We start from the raw sequence: 19,355 nt of genomic DNA on the forward strand, positions 1-19,355 counted from the left end.
AGACCCAAAAAGACACGAAGTCCCAAAGCCGCGAAAAGACCCGAAGTGACAAAGTCCTGAAGCCGATGAAAGACCCAAAGTGACGAAAAGAGTTGAAGTGACTAAGTCCCTAATACGAGAAAAGAACCAAAGTGACAAAAAGACCCTAAGCGACAAAGTTCTGAAGCTGTGAAAAGACACAAAGTGATGAAAAGAGCTGAACTGCCAAAGTCTCCAACACACGAAAAGAAGCAAAGTGACAAAAAGACCCAAAGTGATGAAGTCCCGAAGCCGTGAAAAGAGCTAAACTGCCAAAGTCCCGAAGCCGCAAAAGGCCCGAAGTCACGAAAAGAGCCGAACTTGAAGTCCTGAAGCCATAAGTTTAGTTCTACTGAACACCAATGTGTGTGGTTTTTTTTTAGTTTTTTTTAAAGCCCCTAGCCACCAATGTGTTATTTTAAGACTTTCCAGGCCCCTGCCGCCAATGTTTTTAAAAAAAATATTCTCTGAGGCAATTTTTTTTTTAACTTGTAAGGAGGGTCCTGGCGCCAACATTATTTTTTAACTTATATGGGGCCCTGACCACCAATGATTTTTAAAAAAAACTTTTATGGAGGGCCCCGGTGCCACAGTTTTTTTTTAACTTATAGGGGAGCCCTGATCATCAATAGCTTTTTATAACTTGTGTGTGTGGGGGTGGTTTATCGTTTTTAGCTCTGATCTCTGTGTGGTCTTTTAACAGGGGGCCCCGAAAATGTTGTTATATGGGGCCCCATGTTTTCTAATAGCGGCCCTGTTTGGATCTGTTGATTGGTCTCAGAAACTATATTGGAGTTATTGTTGTAGCAATTTACTATATCTATCATTGGGTTATATTATAAGGGGCTAACTGAACCTAAGAACTTTGAAAACCTCTCCTTTACCTTCTGTGTTGGGAGGCAGTTCCCTAAATGTACCTACTTTCTCTGGAAGAATTTCCCACTTCTGTTTTAGTTGTTTTTCTCCATGTTCTGCTGCCATGACAGTTGAGGGTTATTAGGGCAGGGCCATGGTGTTGGTATTTATCACTCAGGTGCCAGAGGTCTCTGCTCATTCCAGTGGGGGATACAGTATCTGAGGATGGTGGTGTTTTACATCTCTCTGCTCTGCTCCCTAGGTCTGGCTGTGGGGGACCCGTCTGGATGCATCCGAGTGAATCCGTGCAAGTGTCTGATGAAAGACGGATCTGGAGTCATCGACCTGGCCGCCTTGGGAGACTCGGAGGGTTTCCTAATTAGGGAGCTGAAGGTGCAGAGGGACGTGGGGCGCATCATGATGAAACAGTGGGTCACTTTCAGCCCTTGTCTCCCCTTCAGTGAACCTGCTGCTCTTGTGAACTGCTCGCATGTGGCTGTGTGTGTCGTAACCAGGTAACAAGAACCGTCAGTCACCTCTTCTAACACACAGTCTGTGTGGGGGCTCTCTAACACCCTCCGCTGTTCATGTGGCCGAGGCTGCAGGGAGTTACAGTCTAAATGGCTGATGATGTTTTTATTCTATTGCAGTGTGTGACTTATTAACATTGCTTTCTGCTATTCATCTTCCAATCTGTCATTAAGAGTCACATAAGAGTGACCCTAGTACATGCTGCTCACATACTAGATATTGTGCCAATACGCTAGTGGTCCCCAAACAGTGTCTTGCAAGTAACATGTTGCTCTCCAACCCCTTGTATGTTGCTCTTAGTGGCAGGTGCTTATTTTTAAATTCCTGGCTTGGAGGCAATTTTTGTTGCATAAAAAACATGTGTACTGCCAAATAGGGCCTCCTGTAGGCTTGCAATCCATATAGGGGCTACTATTAGCCAATCAAGGTCCATATTTGGCACCCTAGGAACTACCAGTCCATATAGGGGCTACCAAATAGCCAATCATGGCCCATATTTGGCACCCCTAAGAACTGCCAGTCCATAAATTGGCTACCATATAGCCAATCGTGCCCCATATTTGGCACCCCTAAGAACTGCCAGTCCATAAATTGGCTACCATATAGCCAATCGTGCCCCATATTTGGCACCCCTAAGAACTGCCAGTCCATAAATTGGCTACCATATAGCCAATCGTGCCCCATATTTGGCACCCCTAAGAACTGCCAGTCCATATAGGAGCTACCAAATAGCCAATCATGACTCATATTTGGCACACCTAATAACTGCCAGTCCATATAAGGGCTACGATATAGCCAATCATGGCCCATATTTAGCAACTGCCAGTCCATATCCATACAGACAATCATGGCCCGTACTTGGCACCTCTAGGAACTTTTTTAATGCTTGTTACTCTCCAACTGTGTAAATGTAAAAAAAAATTGTAAAAAAGGTTGGGGACCCCTGCACTAGGCCATGTAAGTGGACACAGGAATTCAACCCACATACTATTCTAAGCTGCCTTATCTCTGGTTTTTTACCTTGCATTACTGCCCACCTTATTGTGTAATAGCACATCTAGAAAGTTCTATAGGGCTGCATTGTGCGACTCCTGGTTTCCTCTAGACAGACCCAAAGGGTAACGGATGTACAACGTCTTCACTTACATCACATAACACTTGAGGAATCAGTGGTTTTGTATGACATTTGACTTTGTTCCTAGGGATCAGCTGTCCCCAAGGCAATCGCTCCTTTTCACAAGCTACGGGCAACACGAGGGCAATGAATTTGTGTACAGCAATGAGAGCAGAATCCTGTCTGTGACTTATCAAGGTGAATATCCTAATCCACAATAATGCACAATAATGCACAATAATGCACAATACTGCACAATACTGCTCTGTCTGTCTCCATCCCACCACTCACATGATCTGCCTCTCTATCTCTGACATTTGTTCCTGGCATTCTGTGGGTGGCAGTTAGATCATGTTAGAGAGATTGTTTTGTCTGGGTGGGGTAACGAAGGAAAATCACTGTGTCCTACATCCATCCATGCAATGATAAGGGATGCCAATGCCAACCACCCACAGAAACTGCCATGACTGTAGTAATAAGCTATGGCTAGTCTCTCTCTTTGCTTTCTGCTTCCATATCTCTCTTCTCCTCAACTTCACATTAATGTGGCCCTCCATAGCCCCCTGCTTAGGAAACTTCGGGCGACTTCGGAAAACGCAGCACCGCGTGTACTTTAGCACAGGTGATTTTTCATTATAGCCTATGGGAAGACACGCTGGGGCAGTTCGGGGAGATTGTCGCCCAGAAGAAGAGGCGATTCAAAAATCTCCCCGAATCTTCTCGTGTGAACTAACCCTAAAGGAGTGGTTCACCTTTAAGTTAACTCATAGAACGGCCTATTTCTAGCAACTTTGCAATTGGTCTTCGTTATTTATTTTTTTTTAAATAGTTTTTCAATTGTTTGAAAACATTTTTCCTGCTTTTAAGTGAGGGTCACTGACCCCAGCAGCCAAAAAACTCTTTCTCTGTGACATTACAATTGTATTATTACTCTTTATTCCTTATCTTTCTATTCAGTCCCTCTCCTATTTACATCCCAGTCTCTCATACAGACCACTGCCTGGTTGCTAAAGTAAATAAGACCCTAGCAACCAGATAGATGCAAAAATTCTAAACTGGACAGCTACTGAACAAAAGCAATGAAAAAACACAAAAAAAAAAACCAAGACCAGTTGCAAATTGTCTATTGCCTATGTAATACTAAAAGTTAATTTAAAGGTGAACAACCCCTTTAAAGTTAAATAGTGATATCAACCAGGTGAAGCATTCTCAGTAGGCAACAATAGAACAGTATCATCCTGTTATGGCTAATGTAGGCTTCTCTCTTCTGTCTTTTCAGCTGTACCTGGAAGCCATTTTAGGAGCACGGTCCACTTTAATTGTAGTACAACAACTTCCATCACCTTCCCCTCCAGCACTGAACATCCTGATAGGCTGGAGATGATCGTGCACAGCCCCTATGTGTGCCCTGGCAGGTTTCCAACCCAAGATGTCGGCCCCGGGACCATCATACTTATTATGTTTGCTGTCTCTGCCGTGTTGTATTTCATATTTGGTAAGTTGGATTGTTTCTAGCCCAGCAAACCTTCACTACAGATTATGGGCCATAAATAAGTTACTTGGCATTCATTTTTAACTCTTAATTATCTGTTAGGGCAAAGACGCACATGGAGATTCGGGGAGATTAGTTGGCCAGCGACAAATCACCTCTTCTTCGGGCGACTAATCTCCCCACAAAGCCTTCCCGCCGGCTAGAATCTAAATCGCCAGTGGGATGGCACTTGGATCGCTTTGTTTTCCGAGGTCGCCCTTAGTTTCCTCGTGAGGCAACTTCGGACGACTTCGGAAAACAAAGCTCAGGGAGATTAGTTGCCCGAAGAAGATGCGATTTGTCACCGGGCGACTAAATCTCCCCGAATCTCCACGTGTGTCTCTACCCTTAGTCTGCTATTAGCAATTTCTACCCAACCTGTTCTTGGTGAGTAATAAGTTGTAGAGGATGAGACATACTCATGCCTCCTAATAATAAAGATAGTTATGCTATGGGAAAACTAGCAGTGGCCATGGGGCTGCATTACACAGCTGCTAGGTAACTGATAAGCATCTTGTACAAATGATTAACTATTGTAATAAACCATATTTGAGGGGGGGCTCCCCAGCTGTTGAGGCCAGTCTTTTGCTGTTTAGGGATGCGGGAAGCTGCAATACCCATGTCCCAGCTTGAAATAGAATCAGGGTAGAAGCAAAAAACAGCTACATTGTGCATTAGTTATAATTAGGGATGCACTGAATCCTTCTACCCGGCCAAACCAAATCCTAATTTGCATATGCAAATTAGGGCCAGGAAGGGAAATGGCTTGATTTTTTTGTCACAAAACAAGGAAGTAAAAAAGTTTCCCCCTAATTTGCATATGCAAATTCAGATTTGGTATTCGACCGAATCTTTTGCAACGGATTCGGGGCTTCGGCCGAATCCAAAAGAGTGGATTCAGTGCATCCCTAGTTATAATTAAAGTGCCTGAGATATGAGGGCACACTGCATTCCCTCTGATGATGCTCAGAAATGCTTCTTCATGCCTCTGCCAACTGTTTTGATGTCTCTTGTGAAAACGTGAATCATAAGTGTAATACGTGTAAAAATAGCCCGGCATTGTTTTGGATGACTGATAAAAATAACTCCCAACAATGCCGTGCTATTTATATATTTCCCTCTGTCTGATTCACATAACAACAACATTAATAGCACTTAGGAGTTGATAATACTATGGTATGGTATAGTATGGTAGGTATGGGATCTGTTATCCAGAGTGCCTGGGATTCTCTGGATAACGGATCTTTCCGTAGCTTGGATCGTAAATCATGTAAACATTAAATAAACCCAATAGGCTGGTTTTGCTTCCAATAAGGATTCATTATATCTTAGTTGGGTTAGTCAAGTACAAGCTACTGTTTTATTATTACAGAGAAAACGGAAATCGTTTTTACAAATCTGAATTATTTGGATAAAATGGAGCCTATGGGAGACGGCCTTTCCGTAATTCGGAGTTTTCTGGATAACGGGTTTCTGGATAACGGGTCCCATACCTGAACATAGCTGCCCAGAGTGCCCTCATTGTAACATAGCTCCTCAAGCACCAGACATGAGTTTAGAAGGCAGCAGGGGGCACTGTTTTTCTGACCACAGCTGTTAGGGGGTGATGTTGTGCTTCCATAAATATATATATATATTTATTTGTTTGCCTTTGTTTTGCACATATTAATAGATGCTTGCAGGACTGCAGATAGCAAGGCAAATAAAAATGTCCTGTGATGTGTGACTGTAAGAGGACGGTCGTGTATTGCAATCTAATTGTGTGTTATTAAATGAGACCAATTGGTATCTCTGCTGTGTTTCTAGGTACCTGCTCTCTTCGTTCCACTGAAACTTACGAAGGAGTCCAGATTATCCCAGAGCCTCAACTCTGGTGCTGGATCTGCTATCAGCTCCGGAGAAGGAAAGACCCCAGAAAAACCTATTCTTCCACTCTTTAGCAGCCATGAGTTCAGATCAGGATGAAGAACAGAAGTAAGAATTCCTACTCCTGAGCTGCTTTGCACTACATATTTATTCACCCCCACTACTTGCTGCTGTAACGTCGGTCTTGGCCTCGTACTCTACCCCTCAGTCGATTTATTCAAAGTATGAAATAATACCATTTATAGTATTTCTGCTCATTGTTTAGGGTCAGGGCACGCAGGCAGATTCGGGGAGATTAGTCGGCCAGCGACAAATCTCCCTGAACTCCCTTCCCACCGATTAAAATTTAAATCACCGGGAGGACGGCAATCGGAGCGTTTTGTTTTCCGAAGTCGTCCGAAGTTTCCTCGTGAGGCAACTTCCGGCGACTTCGCAAAAAGAAGCGCTCCGAGTGCCGTCCCTCCATCGATTTTCACTCTAGCCGGAGGGGAGACAGTTTGGGGAGATAAGTCGCCCCGAAAAAGAGGAGATTTGTCGCCTGGCGACTAATTTCCCTGAATCTGAGTGTGCCCTGACCCTTAATGTAAAGACTCATTCTTGGGGATAATGAAACTTAAAGGAGAACTAAACCCTAAAAATGAATATGGCTAAAATTGCCATATTTTATATAGTGAACTTATTGCACGAGGCTTAAGTTTCAGCTTGTCAATAGCAGCAATGATCCAGGACTTCAAACTTGTCACAGGGGGTCACCATCTTGGAAAGTGTCTGTGACACTCACATGCTCCGTGGGCTCTGAGCAGCTGTTGAGAAGCTAAGCTTAGGGCTCGTCACTAATTATCCAGCAGAAAATGAGCTTCCCCTGTAATATAAGCTGATGCTACAGGTTTGCTGATTATTAAATTCTGATGCTAATTGCACTGGTTTCTGTGCTGCCATGTAGTAATTATCTGTATTACTTACTAATCAGTCTTATATTGTGTCATTTCTATTCTATGTGTACTGTATATTGTGAGTGGGTCCCTAAGCTCAGTAAGTGACAGCAGCACAGAACATGTGCAGTGAATCAGCAGAAAAGAAGATGGGGAGCTACTGGGGCATCTTTGGAGACACATATCTTTACTGCTAAAGGGCTGTGGTTGCCTTGGGCTGGTACAGAAACCCAAAATATAATGAACAACATTTCTAGCTACTTCTTTAGTTAGGCTTTAGTTCTCCTTTAAAGGGGGTCATCTTTACAATAACTTCTAGTCTGTTATAGATTATGATTTTTAACTGATCTGTATTATTTATTTTGTATGATTTACAAATTATAAGCCTCTCTGATCTGTTATAACTAACCTGCAGCTCAGAATTCTATTTGTCTGGTTTTTCTTTTCGGGCCCTCTACTTCACCTCACCTTCCATCATCATTTCAAGTCTGCTCCCTGGTTGCTAGGGGAATTAACTCCTAACAACCGCATAACAGTTTGCATTGCACTTCACAGAAAACGGGTAGCTCTGGATCTTTGATAATCACCCAGATATTCATATTGCAAAGTGCTATGCGTGACCAGATTAGGCTGCAGGATCCACAGTGTTTTAATTAGCACAGTTTGTGGTGTTGTGAATGCACCTAGCGTGCCACTGCCTTTAAGGTGTACAAACCACATAACAAACCACCGATTTCTTGTTTCCTGCATGTGTGCAGATTAATAACTGACTTCCTGCCAACTTCTGCTCTGAGAATGTTGCCTTATTTCTTATAAATTGTTGGCTCTCAAGAGCAGAACCCTGTGATTTCTTATTGGATCCCCCTTCACGTACATTTACTGTGAAAAATGTTAATGGAGAAGGAAAGGTTAAAATTAAGTAAGCTTTATCAGAAAGGTCTATACACCATTAAACCCTCAAAGTAATGTTCCTCTGAGTCCTCTGTCAAAAGAAACACATAATTTATTTCCTTCTGTTGTGTACACATGGGCTTCTGTATCAGACTTCCTGTTTTCAGCTTAAACCTTCAGGGCTAGGGCTTGAGCATGCTCAGTTTGCTCCTCTCCCCCTCCCTGCTGTAATCTGAACCCAGAGTAGAGTCCTGCAGCGGGTTGGGTACCTGCAAAAACCTGCGGTACCCTGTGGGTTTCAGGTAGAAGTTTCGGGAGCGGGTATAGACGCGGGTTGGCAGTTCTTCGAGGTTGTGGGTCGGGTCGTGGGTCTTCTCAATAGCCAGTTTTACTCCTTTTTTTCTGATCACGCCTACTTCTAATGATGTCACTTACCGGTTTACAATGACAGCACTTCCTGTTTCTTGATAGTCAGCGGGTCGCAGATCGGTTGCGGATAAGGTACTTGCTAGTGCGGTTTGTGGGTTGGGTTTAACACAGAGTGAGAGAGAGAGAGAGACTCAGGCAGGAAGTGATGTCACACCAAGCTAATATGGCAGCTGCTATCCTAAACAAACAGAGAGAGCTTCTAGAGCTGTTTACTCAGCTATGATAAAGCATTCTACAGAATAAATATAGTGTTCTAGTTTGCACTAATGTGCCTAATCTATTGCCAATAAATTGCTTTGGAAGCTTTCCTTCTCCTTTAAAAATGCTTTTACTAGGATTAATGGCTTCAGTTTGTTCCTATAATGACTTTGGCAACTTAGATTCAACCGGCTACACAGCCAATCACACACAGATCAGTGCGGTGTTAGCAGCCCAGGGTTTAAATGAGAACTTAAGCCTAAAACTTAATTTAGCATCAAAAGGTTTCCATAACAGCTCTTGGATCTTGGCCATGTTTTGTGTGTCAGTGGCACTGCTCGTGCTCAGTGTGCTCTGGGCTGCTGTTGAGAAGCTAAACCGAGAAGTTCATTCATCTGTTATAGGAGCTGATGCTACAGGGCTGATTATTAATTCTCATGCAGATTGCAGTGGATTATAAACTGTCATTTAATGTGAATCTAAATTAATTACCAATAAGCCTTGTATAAAACATTTTTGTTGGAGGAAAGTGGGAGCAGGGGGCCCTTTGGAAATATAGAGCTTCACTGCTTAAGGGCTATAGGGAATTTGCCCTTGTATAAAAGCTGAATCCATGAGGTGAGCATTTTTATTCTAATGGCAATGGCACACAAGGAGATTGGACACCCACGATAAATCTCCTTTTCTGGGGGTGATTAATCTCCTCCAAACGCTTCCCCGCTGGCAATAATGTAAATCACTGGTGGTAAAACACATGCAGCATTTTGTCTTTGCCCGAAGTTTCCTTGCACGGCGGGCAACTAATCTTCATGTGTGCCATTGCCCTTAAGGGTAGAACTCGACAGTACGGCTCGAGCCGACACGTCTCCATTTATCCGACTGTTGGATGAAACCGTTGCACGCTGCGTCTTTATCCGACAGTCGGATAAATGTAGTTCCTACCGGCGATTTCTTCTTCACTTCCTGTATCTTCAGGACATCCGACCTGTCGCATGCGTTTCATGGCATGGCGACGTGCCGGCTCGAGGCGCACTATCAGGTTTTACCCTAACTCTTTCTTGTGCTTTAGGCCAAGGGCAGGTGAAGCATGGGTTCCGCTGCTCTCAGCCTCTGCGTATTTCTTTTGTACTCTGAGAAAAGCAGATGGCTCCATGCCTCTTGTCCATTGATTTGAAAAGATCCGCTTGCTTGCAGTCACACGCAGTGGAGCAGAGGCCGGCCATGGAGCAGATCTGCTTTTCTCAGCCTACAAAAAAAAAAAAAACGCAGGCTGAGAACATCGGAGCCAACGCTCTACCTGCCCTTGGCCTTAGTTCTTCTTTGACTTGCTATACCGCAAAGTGAACTCTAAAAGGGCCACCCAGACTATTACTATTCCCATAAAGCTCTTTTAGTAGTAATCTGATGGGGCGAATGCTTGTAGTGTAGCATTTCTTGCATGGTGAGTAGGGTTGCCACCTGGCCGGTATTTTACTTGCCTGGCCGGTAAAAATGATGGTTGATCCCAATGTTATAAATAGGGAAAAAAGATAAATATATAGGAAGGCCGGTATTTTTTCCCTAATGGTGAGCCTTATTTCATATCATCACCAAAGCATTTTAAAGAGACTCACCACATATAGCAAAAGGGAGTGGACATCACTGTTTGAAGGTTAGGCACTCAAAGAGTAATCATTCTACGATTAAGTGCTGTGAGAACACGAAACGCGTAAGGCTGTTATCCACACTTGTACTTCAATAAAGACCTTTTTACTACAGCTGTCTGGAGGATCGCTCTTTGAGTGCCTACCCTACAAACAATACGGTGAAAGCCTTATTTCATACCAATATTAACTGTAGTATAGGACTCCGTCACGGAAACCGTTGGAATGTACAAGTTTGAGTTTCCCGCCATCATAAATCACATGGAGAGCCGCTGCAGAACAAGTGCATTCCACACTAAGTGCACGTGTATATATGGCGTTAGTCATTCATGCATTTAGTTGTTCTGTTCATTTTTCAACCTGATGAGTTGCTATGAAGTATGGGCAGGTGGAGTCATGTTCCCTTGCCTCTTACACAGGAATGTTACCGTGTGAGATTCCTGAGAGTCCAGGGCAGAGACACACTGCTAGGAGCAATCTCTTGCCTTACCCACATGTGCTCAGACAAGCACTGTCTTATAGGGACCACAAGTGGGTTACAATGCCCATGTTAATAAGCCTTAGAGCAATTCAGGTGCATTTTATGGGTGGGGTTGAGCCGTAGGTGTGTTGTTACACCCCTAAACATTAATCAGTTGTAGCTGTGAGGTCAGTCATTGTTGCCAAAAACCTTGAAAGATAAACACTGCTTGTAAATGAATTAAGTTTCCCTTTAGTATGGTATGCACACCTTTTACTGTATACCAAACCCTACAGTGACATTCCCTGTGATATTTTTATTACAAAGCCATTGTGATGTATGTTAGATGTACCGTTCATAGTTCAGCAAGAGCTGTATAGTGACATGAGGACGTTCTCTATGATTCTCATCTTCCTGAGCAAATCTTTTTTTTTTCGCACTCATTTTGCCCTTGAAACGTGAATGTGTACAGTACATTCATTATATATACAAGGCAACATATATTCTAGCAAGTAACAAGCACGGGTCTTTTAATTATAGCAGAATATCAAGGTCTGGGCCCTGTGCTGTGACATTTAAGACTTGATACTGCGGTTACTTAAAGGAACAGTTACACCAAAAACTGATTGTGTTTTAAAATAATGACAATATAATATAGTGTTGTCCTGCACTGGTAAAACTGGTGTATTTGCTTCAGAAACTCTACAATAGTTTATATAAACAATCTGCTGTGTAGCAATGGGGGCAGCCATTCAAGCACAGGATACACAGTAGATAACAGATAAGTACTACTATAGTTCATATAAACAAGCTGCTGTGTAGCAATGGGGGCAGCCATTCAAGCACAGGATACATAGTAGATAACAGATAAGTACTACTATAGTTTATATAAACAAGCTGCTGTGTAGCCATGGGGCAGCCATTCAAGCACAGGATACACAGTAGATAACAGATAAGTAATACTATATTTTATATAAACAAGCTGCTGTGTAGCCATGGGGGCAGCCATTCAAGCACAGGATACACAGTAGATAACAGATAAGTACTACTATAGTTTATATAAACAAGTGGCTATGTAGCCATGGGGACAGCCATTCAAGGCTGATAAAGGAGAAAAGGCACAGATTTACGCAGCAGATAACAGATAAGCTCCGCAGTAATACAATGGGATTCTTCAGAACTTATATGTTATCAACTGTGTATCCTGTGCTTAAATGTCTGCCCCCATGGTCAGGGTCGGACTGGACATTATGGCCAGAACTAGGGGTAGGCAGAAGAGGCAGCTGCCTAGGGCGCAACGATTGGGGGGCGCTGGGCAGCTATCTCTTCTGCCTACCCCTAGACCGGATCACACTCCTCTACCAGAATGTATTTGCAAGCAACGCACACACATCAAATCGCTTCACTTCATTGTGCATGCGTCTGCACATACATGCGCAATCTAGAGGGGAAGGAGGGGGCAAGCTGGCTGGCTGGCTGGGTTGCCTAGGGCGCCTGGCCTGCCTCTGCTGGACATTGGGGGTTCCAAACTTCTGGGGGCCCCCTGTTTGCATGCACGAACGGCAGCACATATGCACAAACGCCGGGACGTATGCACACATGTACAGTCCGACGTGCGCTGCCGCAGTTCGTTTTTTTTTTAGTAGGCCCGGCACAACTGGGGAGGGGGTCTGGCCCGGCGGGAGCCCGTGAGGGCCGGACCCACCGGGTTTTATACCGGTGTCCAGTCGGCCCAGTCCGACCCTGCCCATGGTTACTCAGCAGCTTGTTTATAGAAACTATAGTAGAGTTTCTGAAACAAACACACCAGTTTTACCAGTGCAGGGCAACACTACATTATATTGTCATTCCTTTAAAACCCTTTCATCTTTTGGTGTTACTGTTCCTATAAAATAGACGTGCATAAACAGATTAGGTGGTAAGCAAAAACATGATACAAATTTCCCCAGCGTATTTGGCTAATGAAAATCTATCTGATTGCATTGGACTATATCCCAATGTCTTGATTTGATTGTAAGCTCTGTCAAGCTAGCTGCAAGCATTGCCGTGGAGAAGCTCAGCATGACTAAAGAATGTGCTGGTTCATTAAAATGTGCCTCTCCCATGAAATGCTTTGAATTAGTACCTTGTACGTAACCAAAAATGTTGCTCTGTTGACGAAAATGTAAAAACCTGTAGATATGCAGAGAAAAAGTGGGGGAAGAGGATACGATGTTACACATATAGAATGATTGAACTGGGCAAGTAGACTATGAAAACAGTGGATATCAATAAGAATTCATATACCGATTGGCCCACGGGGAGCTGTGGCTCCTTTTCACCATGCAATGGCCAACATGAAGCATCTGCACACAAAACTTTAAACCTTGCTGGATCCATAAAGCGACCTTCTCGGATTCTCCAACCTGATATCATATAAATATGGAGGAACCCCATACGGATACAGATGGCTGTAAGATATGATTGGAGCATGTATGTCCACACCTGTTAAATCAGTGAACCAAATAAAAAGGCTGGACTCTGGTAGCATTAACAATAGGACATTTTTATTTTGCCCAAACCGCTCCCCAAATGCTACTGATTTCCGATTACAGTGGTACAGACGGAATCAGAGAAAATCACGACCTGACAATCGGAACAGGTAAAGGCAGAGCCGAGCTTCTTAGCTCCACGCAAAAATAGAGGCTGAATTACATTTACGTCATGGGAAAACAAAACCTATACATTTGATTCTCTTCACATTCCCAGTAGGTTCTCCTATTATGTGCGCCTTTGGACCATTTGCAAAAATAGCTTTATTTTACTCTATATAGCTCTCTGTAAATACTTTATCATCTGAGTACAAATTTATTTTCATCTGAATTTTGCTTCTCGCTCCGCCTCACATTTCAAAAGAAAATAAACGTATTAAAAAAATAATGCTATTTTGACTTCAAATTTTGCAGGGTGCCTGCGGCATGAATGAACTGAACAACCAAGCAATCTAAATATTAGCTGAAATTTACAGGCTGCCTGGCAACTGGGGGTTGATTCTTTCACCAGACCATCTGATGGAGGAATTCTGGGAGTTGTAGTTCTGCAATATCTGGGATACAGAAGTCTGCCCGTCTATGCGGCATTCTTCTTAAAATGTTTCACCAGTTTGCATGTTTACCTGGATAACCTTAGTTAATCACCCATCAATTAACGACAGTAGAACCTCATGTTTACACTTCTCGTGACCAATAAGACGTTAATTATAAGACAGTATAAACTTAGAGGAATGTTCAATACATTTTGGAACCTTTTTAATTACAATTTAACAAAGGCAGGGTTGGACTGACCTTCCTGGGTACCCAGTCCAAGATAATTCCCATTAGCCTTTTCTTATTTCCACTGTAAGCCAATCAGGCCCGGATTTGTAGCAAGGCCACAAATCTGGCCCTTAAAGGGATTCTGTCATGAGTTTTATGATGTAGTTTTTATTCCTAAAGTACACTGCAAATAATTCACTCTACCATATAAAATTTAATTCCTGAACCAGCAAGTGTATTTTTTATTTGTAATATTGGTGTGTAGGTGCATCTCAGGTCGTTTTGCCTGGTCATGTGCTTTCAGAAAGAGCCAGCACTTTAGGATGGAACTGCTTTCTGGCAGGCTGTTGTTTCTCTTACTCAATGTAACTGAATGTGTCACAGTGGGACCTGGATTTTACTATTGAATGCTATTTTTAGATCGACCAGGCAGCTGTTATCTTGTGTTAGGGAGCTGCTATCCGGTTACCTTCCCATTGTTCTGCTGATGGGCTGCTGGGGGCAAAAGGGAGGGGGGTTGATATTTCTCCAACTTGCAGTAAAGAGTAACTGAAGTTTATCAGAGCATCAAAGTCACATGACTGGGGGCAGCTGGGAAGCTGAAAATATGTCTAGCCTCATGTCAGATTTCAAAATCTGTTTGCTCTTTTGAGAAATGGATTTCAGTGCAGAATTCTACTGGAGCAGCACTATTAACTGATGCGTTTTTAAAAAAAAACTTTTTTTCCCCATGACAGTATCCCTTTAAGCCAATATAACCTCTATACCATTCGGCACTGTCTCTATCTCCTAAGAGTGTCCCAGTTCAACACGGAGCCCAAGTAAAATTCTAGTTCTAGAGTGGCAAAGTCTACCTGTGGCCTCAAATATTTAGATTGCTTGGTGGATGCCATGGTTCAGATCTGCCTGCAGATACCTGTGAGCAGCGATAGAATCTGTTAAACCAGAATAGCTCAGAAGCCGTGTTGTGTGCTTTAGTAGGTCGAAGAGGGTTGCTCTGACCTCTATCTGTAAAGACTCCTGAGGGGGTTGTGCAAACGTGATGGAAAAAATATGTTTTTTTTTTTTTTAGCTTCGTAACAAACCCTTTTGCCCTACTTTTGACAATGTGCAGATTAGTTTCTGGAAGAACGGGGTCATGGGTATGGCCAGACTTTGTCTTTAACACTCATTGTACTGCTTGTAACTGTCTCACGTCAGGCAGAATTACCTCCATGTGACTGTACAGTCAATACAAGACTGTCACGCCCCAATAAAAACAGACTCATTATTTCTGCACATCGTCATCATGAACATACCCTGAGCATTAACACTTCCAGAGGAGCACAGTAGGGATAGCAGTGAGGTTAGTGAACTCCATAAGTGCTGTGCATCACCAGAATTCCATTAAAGCCATTATTGCAGTAGAGGGAGAAAAAACCCAAAAAAGATTCAAAGCAAAATAAAATCCTTACAGACCTTTTCTGTCGTCTCAAATCTGCTTCTGAACAAGAACGACATTTAATTAGAAATCCCTGCACCATGTCCAACAATCATTAAAGTGCCCAGAACATTAAGAGTGGTTTCAAAGTTAATGTGGGACGGTTTCCATTTTCATCTCTAAACCAAAAAGGCAAATTGCTGTGTCTCTAAAATCAAGGGGAAGTGGTGGTGGACAATAGACTCTTCTAGGGTATATCACACACACTCACCTTGGGCCACTGCAATGAATGGGGGAGATTTCCTAGGCTCCCAGTTTCACCCAATAACAACAAAAGCAACTACAGAAGAAAAAAAAAACAACAAGCCCAGATGGCTTAAACCCAAGTCAAGGAAAAGGAGGTTCACATTGAAAATGTAGGTAAGACACACAAGTGAAATGATAACACCAGCCTGCTGGTTTTTGGAAAAGCTGTGCAGCCCTCACCGAGTTAAAAGAGGGGAATGGTCAGGTTATGACGGAGTCCTGAAAGGCAGCTGCTGTGTCCTGCACAGCCAACCCCTACTGGTGGCTTTCTCATAGGCCTTTCATGCACTGGAATGTGTAGGAGAAAGTAGCAGTACAGAATAGCTGGGCCTTCCATATCTAACCGGAGAATTCTGTAGGGCCTGTATCTGAAGTAGGGGATTCACTAACCAGCAGTAGCTTTCCCCTCCAATAGTCTTTCCGTTTAATAGGTTTTCTTCCTTTAAGGATACTCACAGCTCAGCTGTGTTTCATCTCTCCTACCCGAGGAGGCCTTAAGGGTTAAATGCAGACCCGCTGCTTTACGTGGCCCCTACCTGAGGGTGCCCGCAGACCAGCTGCATCATGTACCCCTGCCCGAGGGGAAATCTTTAACAGTCCAGCTGTGTTATGTGACCTATTTTTAAGGATCTTTGCTGTCTGTACTGACACTTTCTTCCTTTTTTTTTTTTGAGGGGGAAGGGGGATCAAGAACTCAGGACAAAGTCATGTGGCCTGACCGGAAAGAAGAAAGCAGCGGTACCGTTTAGTAAAGGGGAAGCAGGGACTCATTTGGATCTCTCTGAACAGTTTCCTTGTGAAGTGGCAAATTTAGGAATAGGAGGTGGTTCTTGTTCAGTATAAAAAAAAGCTGGATAACAAAGAGCCCATGCAAAATTAAAAATGTTCTAATATAGTTAGTTAGCCAAAAATGTAATGTATAAAGGCTGGAAAGACTGAATGTCTAACATAATAGCCAGAACACTACTTCCTGCTTTGCAAATCTCTTGGTTTTCACTGATTGGTTACCAGGCACTAATCAACCAGTGACTTGAGCGGGGCCACATGGGTCATAACTGTTGCTTTTGAATCTGAGCTGAATGCTGGGGATCAACTGCAAATTCACTGAACAATAATGTCCCATGTGGCCCCCCTTATAGTTATTGACTAACTCAGAGTTAGAGAGCTGAAAAGCAGGAAGTAGTCTTCTGTTCTGTTAGACATCCAGTCACTCCAGCCTTTATACATTACATTTTTGCCTAACTATATTAGAAACATTTTTTATTTTGCACAGCTATTTACCCAGTTTTTAACTGTTCCTTTAAACCACTCCCTTAATGCTGCCCTGTGCAGTACAGTTGTGAAACAGACTGATTATATTCTGCTATATACAGACTGCTATATATTAGCAGGTCGATGTTCCAGTGATTCCAGGACTGCAACACCATAGGGAGTAAAAGGTCCCTTTAACATCTTCAAGACCAAACTTGTGCAGCACAGCTGCGCTATTGGCCATGAAAATATTAAAGGGACAGTCAGAGAGTCCACAGTTTTATTGTGGCTCACATGCCACTGGAATAGTGCTTAGTCTTCTGCTGGGCAAGTAAAACAGAGGCTGCTGCAATGTGAGGCACCGGAGCATGGAATGCTGAGCATCTGGCTTTGTAGCCTCTTTCTCCAGATGCCTGGTTAAACTCACAGTGATTAGAAGCAGACAGGAACTCTATCAGAAAATGGATAAAAGAAAACACTCAGGGAGTTGTGCACAGCTACTGGGACAGAGGCCAAGATAAGGGGAGGAACCACAGTGGCTGACTGGAACTGTCAAGCCTTAGAAAATATGCAAAGTCCTGTCTCTCCTCTTGTGTGAAGGATCCCAGCTTTGCATTCTGCTACTAGAAAGGAGCCTGGGAGTGCGGACGGTTCCCTTGTCTCTCTTCCATTTAGCGGATTTCAATCATCACAGGCTCGAACACTCCAGCAGAGATCCTGAAGCAAAGAAACAGCAGCTTAGAGATGTATTGCAAATCATTTCCTTCTAATTAAACCACATTTGGTTTGGACGGGGAATTCTCCCCCCTAGGACCCTGTTATCATAAAATGTTTGAAAGTCTTGGGACTATGGCTGAATGGCTGATACATACATGTTATTTTTGTAACCAAGTACTTTATGAGGACCCTGGCCAAATGTTTCAAAGGGAAGCTTGAACCAAGTCAGGAGACCACTGCTCTAGGTAATCACACACATAAACATGTTCCCACGGGAGAATGTTTATCTAACCCAAAAGAATGCTCCGCTGGCCAATCCACTGATAAACCAGCAGATGTTGCAGAACTGTCAACAGCAGTGATCAAACAGACAAATGATTGAGATGCCTCCTTAACTGCATACTCAAGTGCCTGGGATACATCTAATAAAGCTTCAGCACCCACTGGGTCTAATGCACCTAGGAACTCCTTGTTAAATTCCTTTGCTTAACGATTTTGTTAGCGACAGCGTCTTATGGTTTGTTTCATAAGTTATAAACAGTGAGTTGAAATGTAACCAGTGGACTTAAGTGATAGAGCCACTCAAAAAGAGTGTAGGCTCCAGCAGTCATGATCTCACACCACTGCAGTCTCCCACTTGCAAGGAGAGGCAAGAGGTGGGTTTGCTGTAACTGACACAAAGCAAGAAAATGATAGAGGCCTTCCTGGAACACCACCAATATGTAATTTATGGGTTGTGTGACCACCACCCATTTAACTCACAACTACTTCTTTATGTAAATAAGCTGGTAGTTGGTGGAAGAAGACGTACTTTGAGATGGAGGAGAAATTATACAATGAAGCTTTAGGCTGTTTACCTGTTAGCAAGCTGGATCCCGCTCAGTGTGGTTGACCCATCTCTGCTGACGAACAGTCTCAGGTGACTATCTAAAAGGAGACACAGTGTGCAGAGTTACACAGAATCCTGTTAGTATACCAAGGAACACACAACAGTTCACAAAGCCAAATCCAAAATTATGCAAATGTTGTGGCATGTGAGGAGTAACAACATTAACAGCGTGACAGCCGCTTTAGAACACTGATGGGTTCTGGAAACATAAGGTATATAATGAAGACTTAGGTAGTTTTGATTGATTGTTTCTTGCTGAAAGAGAATGGGAATTAACTTGGCACCGAAAAAGCCTGCTGTACAAATTGGTTTGGTTAAAGGGCTTACTGTGCCAACAGGGCAGGGATGTGTTTTTCATTATGTATCTCTTTTCCCTGTATAATACATCATTACTTTCTCTGCCCTAGATCTGTAAAACGTTGGCACTAATCAAGCCCAAGAATGTTGCACATAAAATCATAATGAAAGGGGCTTAGATTTCTGCATTGTTTCTTCATTGACTAGAGCGGATCAGATGCAAAGGTAAAACGTATCATGGGATATCAGGTTTGGCATCAACACGTGTAAAAACAACTATTCAACCGATCTCTACTCAGTGCAGGAGAAGGGATAATTTGAAGCACCGTGGACAACATTTAGGAAACCCTTGTTTTACCTACGCTGTAATCAACACCAGGATCCATCACTCCCTATACAACATTACTGTTCTACCCAAGTTGCGGAATTCCCAAAGCTGCTGATATAGCTCTCTTCTTTACCTTCGTTGTTGCTGACGTCTGAGAAGTCTTGACTCTGCATGATCTTCTCCACAATGTCATCAGCATCAATCCTGGTGTCGTCTACCCACGTGGGCTGACTCTCTACAGAGTCTTTCTTCCTCCTAAGGACAGGACAAAGCATGCAGATAAGGCAAATGTTTCCACCAAGGGGTCTTGCCCCTGGGATTTAATGGAAGACTACATATTATTGGCATTCCATACAGCGAACGAGGGATTCCTGCACAACTTATAT

At 43.1% G+C, this 19,355-nt stretch overlaps 2 protein-coding genes across 3 annotated transcripts in view; one reads left to right on the forward strand and one right to left on the reverse strand.

Annotated features, from left to right (window-relative positions):
• The window catches only part of LOC108704496, a 91,359-nt gene that overhangs the window by 15,883 nt on the left and 56,121 nt on the right, over positions 1–19,355 (forward strand). Inside the window, exons 3-6 of one of the 2 annotated variants that reach the window (XR_005963444.1) lie at positions 1,136–1,388; positions 2,607–2,716; positions 3,798–4,013; positions 5,856–6,023. Coding sequence is in view for 1 of the 2 variants with exons in the window: in XM_041573237.1 (XP_041429171.1) it covers positions 1,192–1,388; positions 2,607–2,716; positions 3,798–4,013; positions 5,856–5,989 (657 nt within the window). In the remaining variant the exon portion in view is untranslated. Of the gene's footprint in view, positions 1–1,135; positions 1,389–2,606; positions 2,717–3,797; positions 4,014–5,855; positions 6,637–19,355 lie in introns of those variants that run through there. The other variant, XM_041573237.1, reaches the window with a different exon arrangement.
• fam102a.L (family with sequence similarity 102 member A L homeolog) overlaps positions 12,995–19,355 on the reverse strand; it is a 36,223-nt gene continuing 29,862 nt past the window's right edge. The window contains 3 exon segments of the mRNA NM_001092420.1: positions 12,995–17,455; positions 18,313–18,382; positions 19,103–19,224. Coding sequence (NP_001085889.1) covers positions 17,410–17,455; positions 18,313–18,382; positions 19,103–19,224 — 238 coding nt within the window. The 3' untranslated portion in view covers positions 12,995–17,409.

Source organism: Xenopus laevis, chromosome 8L, assembly GCF_017654675.1.
Source record: "Xenopus laevis strain J_2021 chromosome 8L, Xenopus_laevis_v10.1, whole genome shotgun sequence".
NCBI classification, from domain to species: domain Eukaryota; kingdom Metazoa; phylum Chordata; class Amphibia; order Anura; family Pipidae; genus Xenopus; species Xenopus laevis.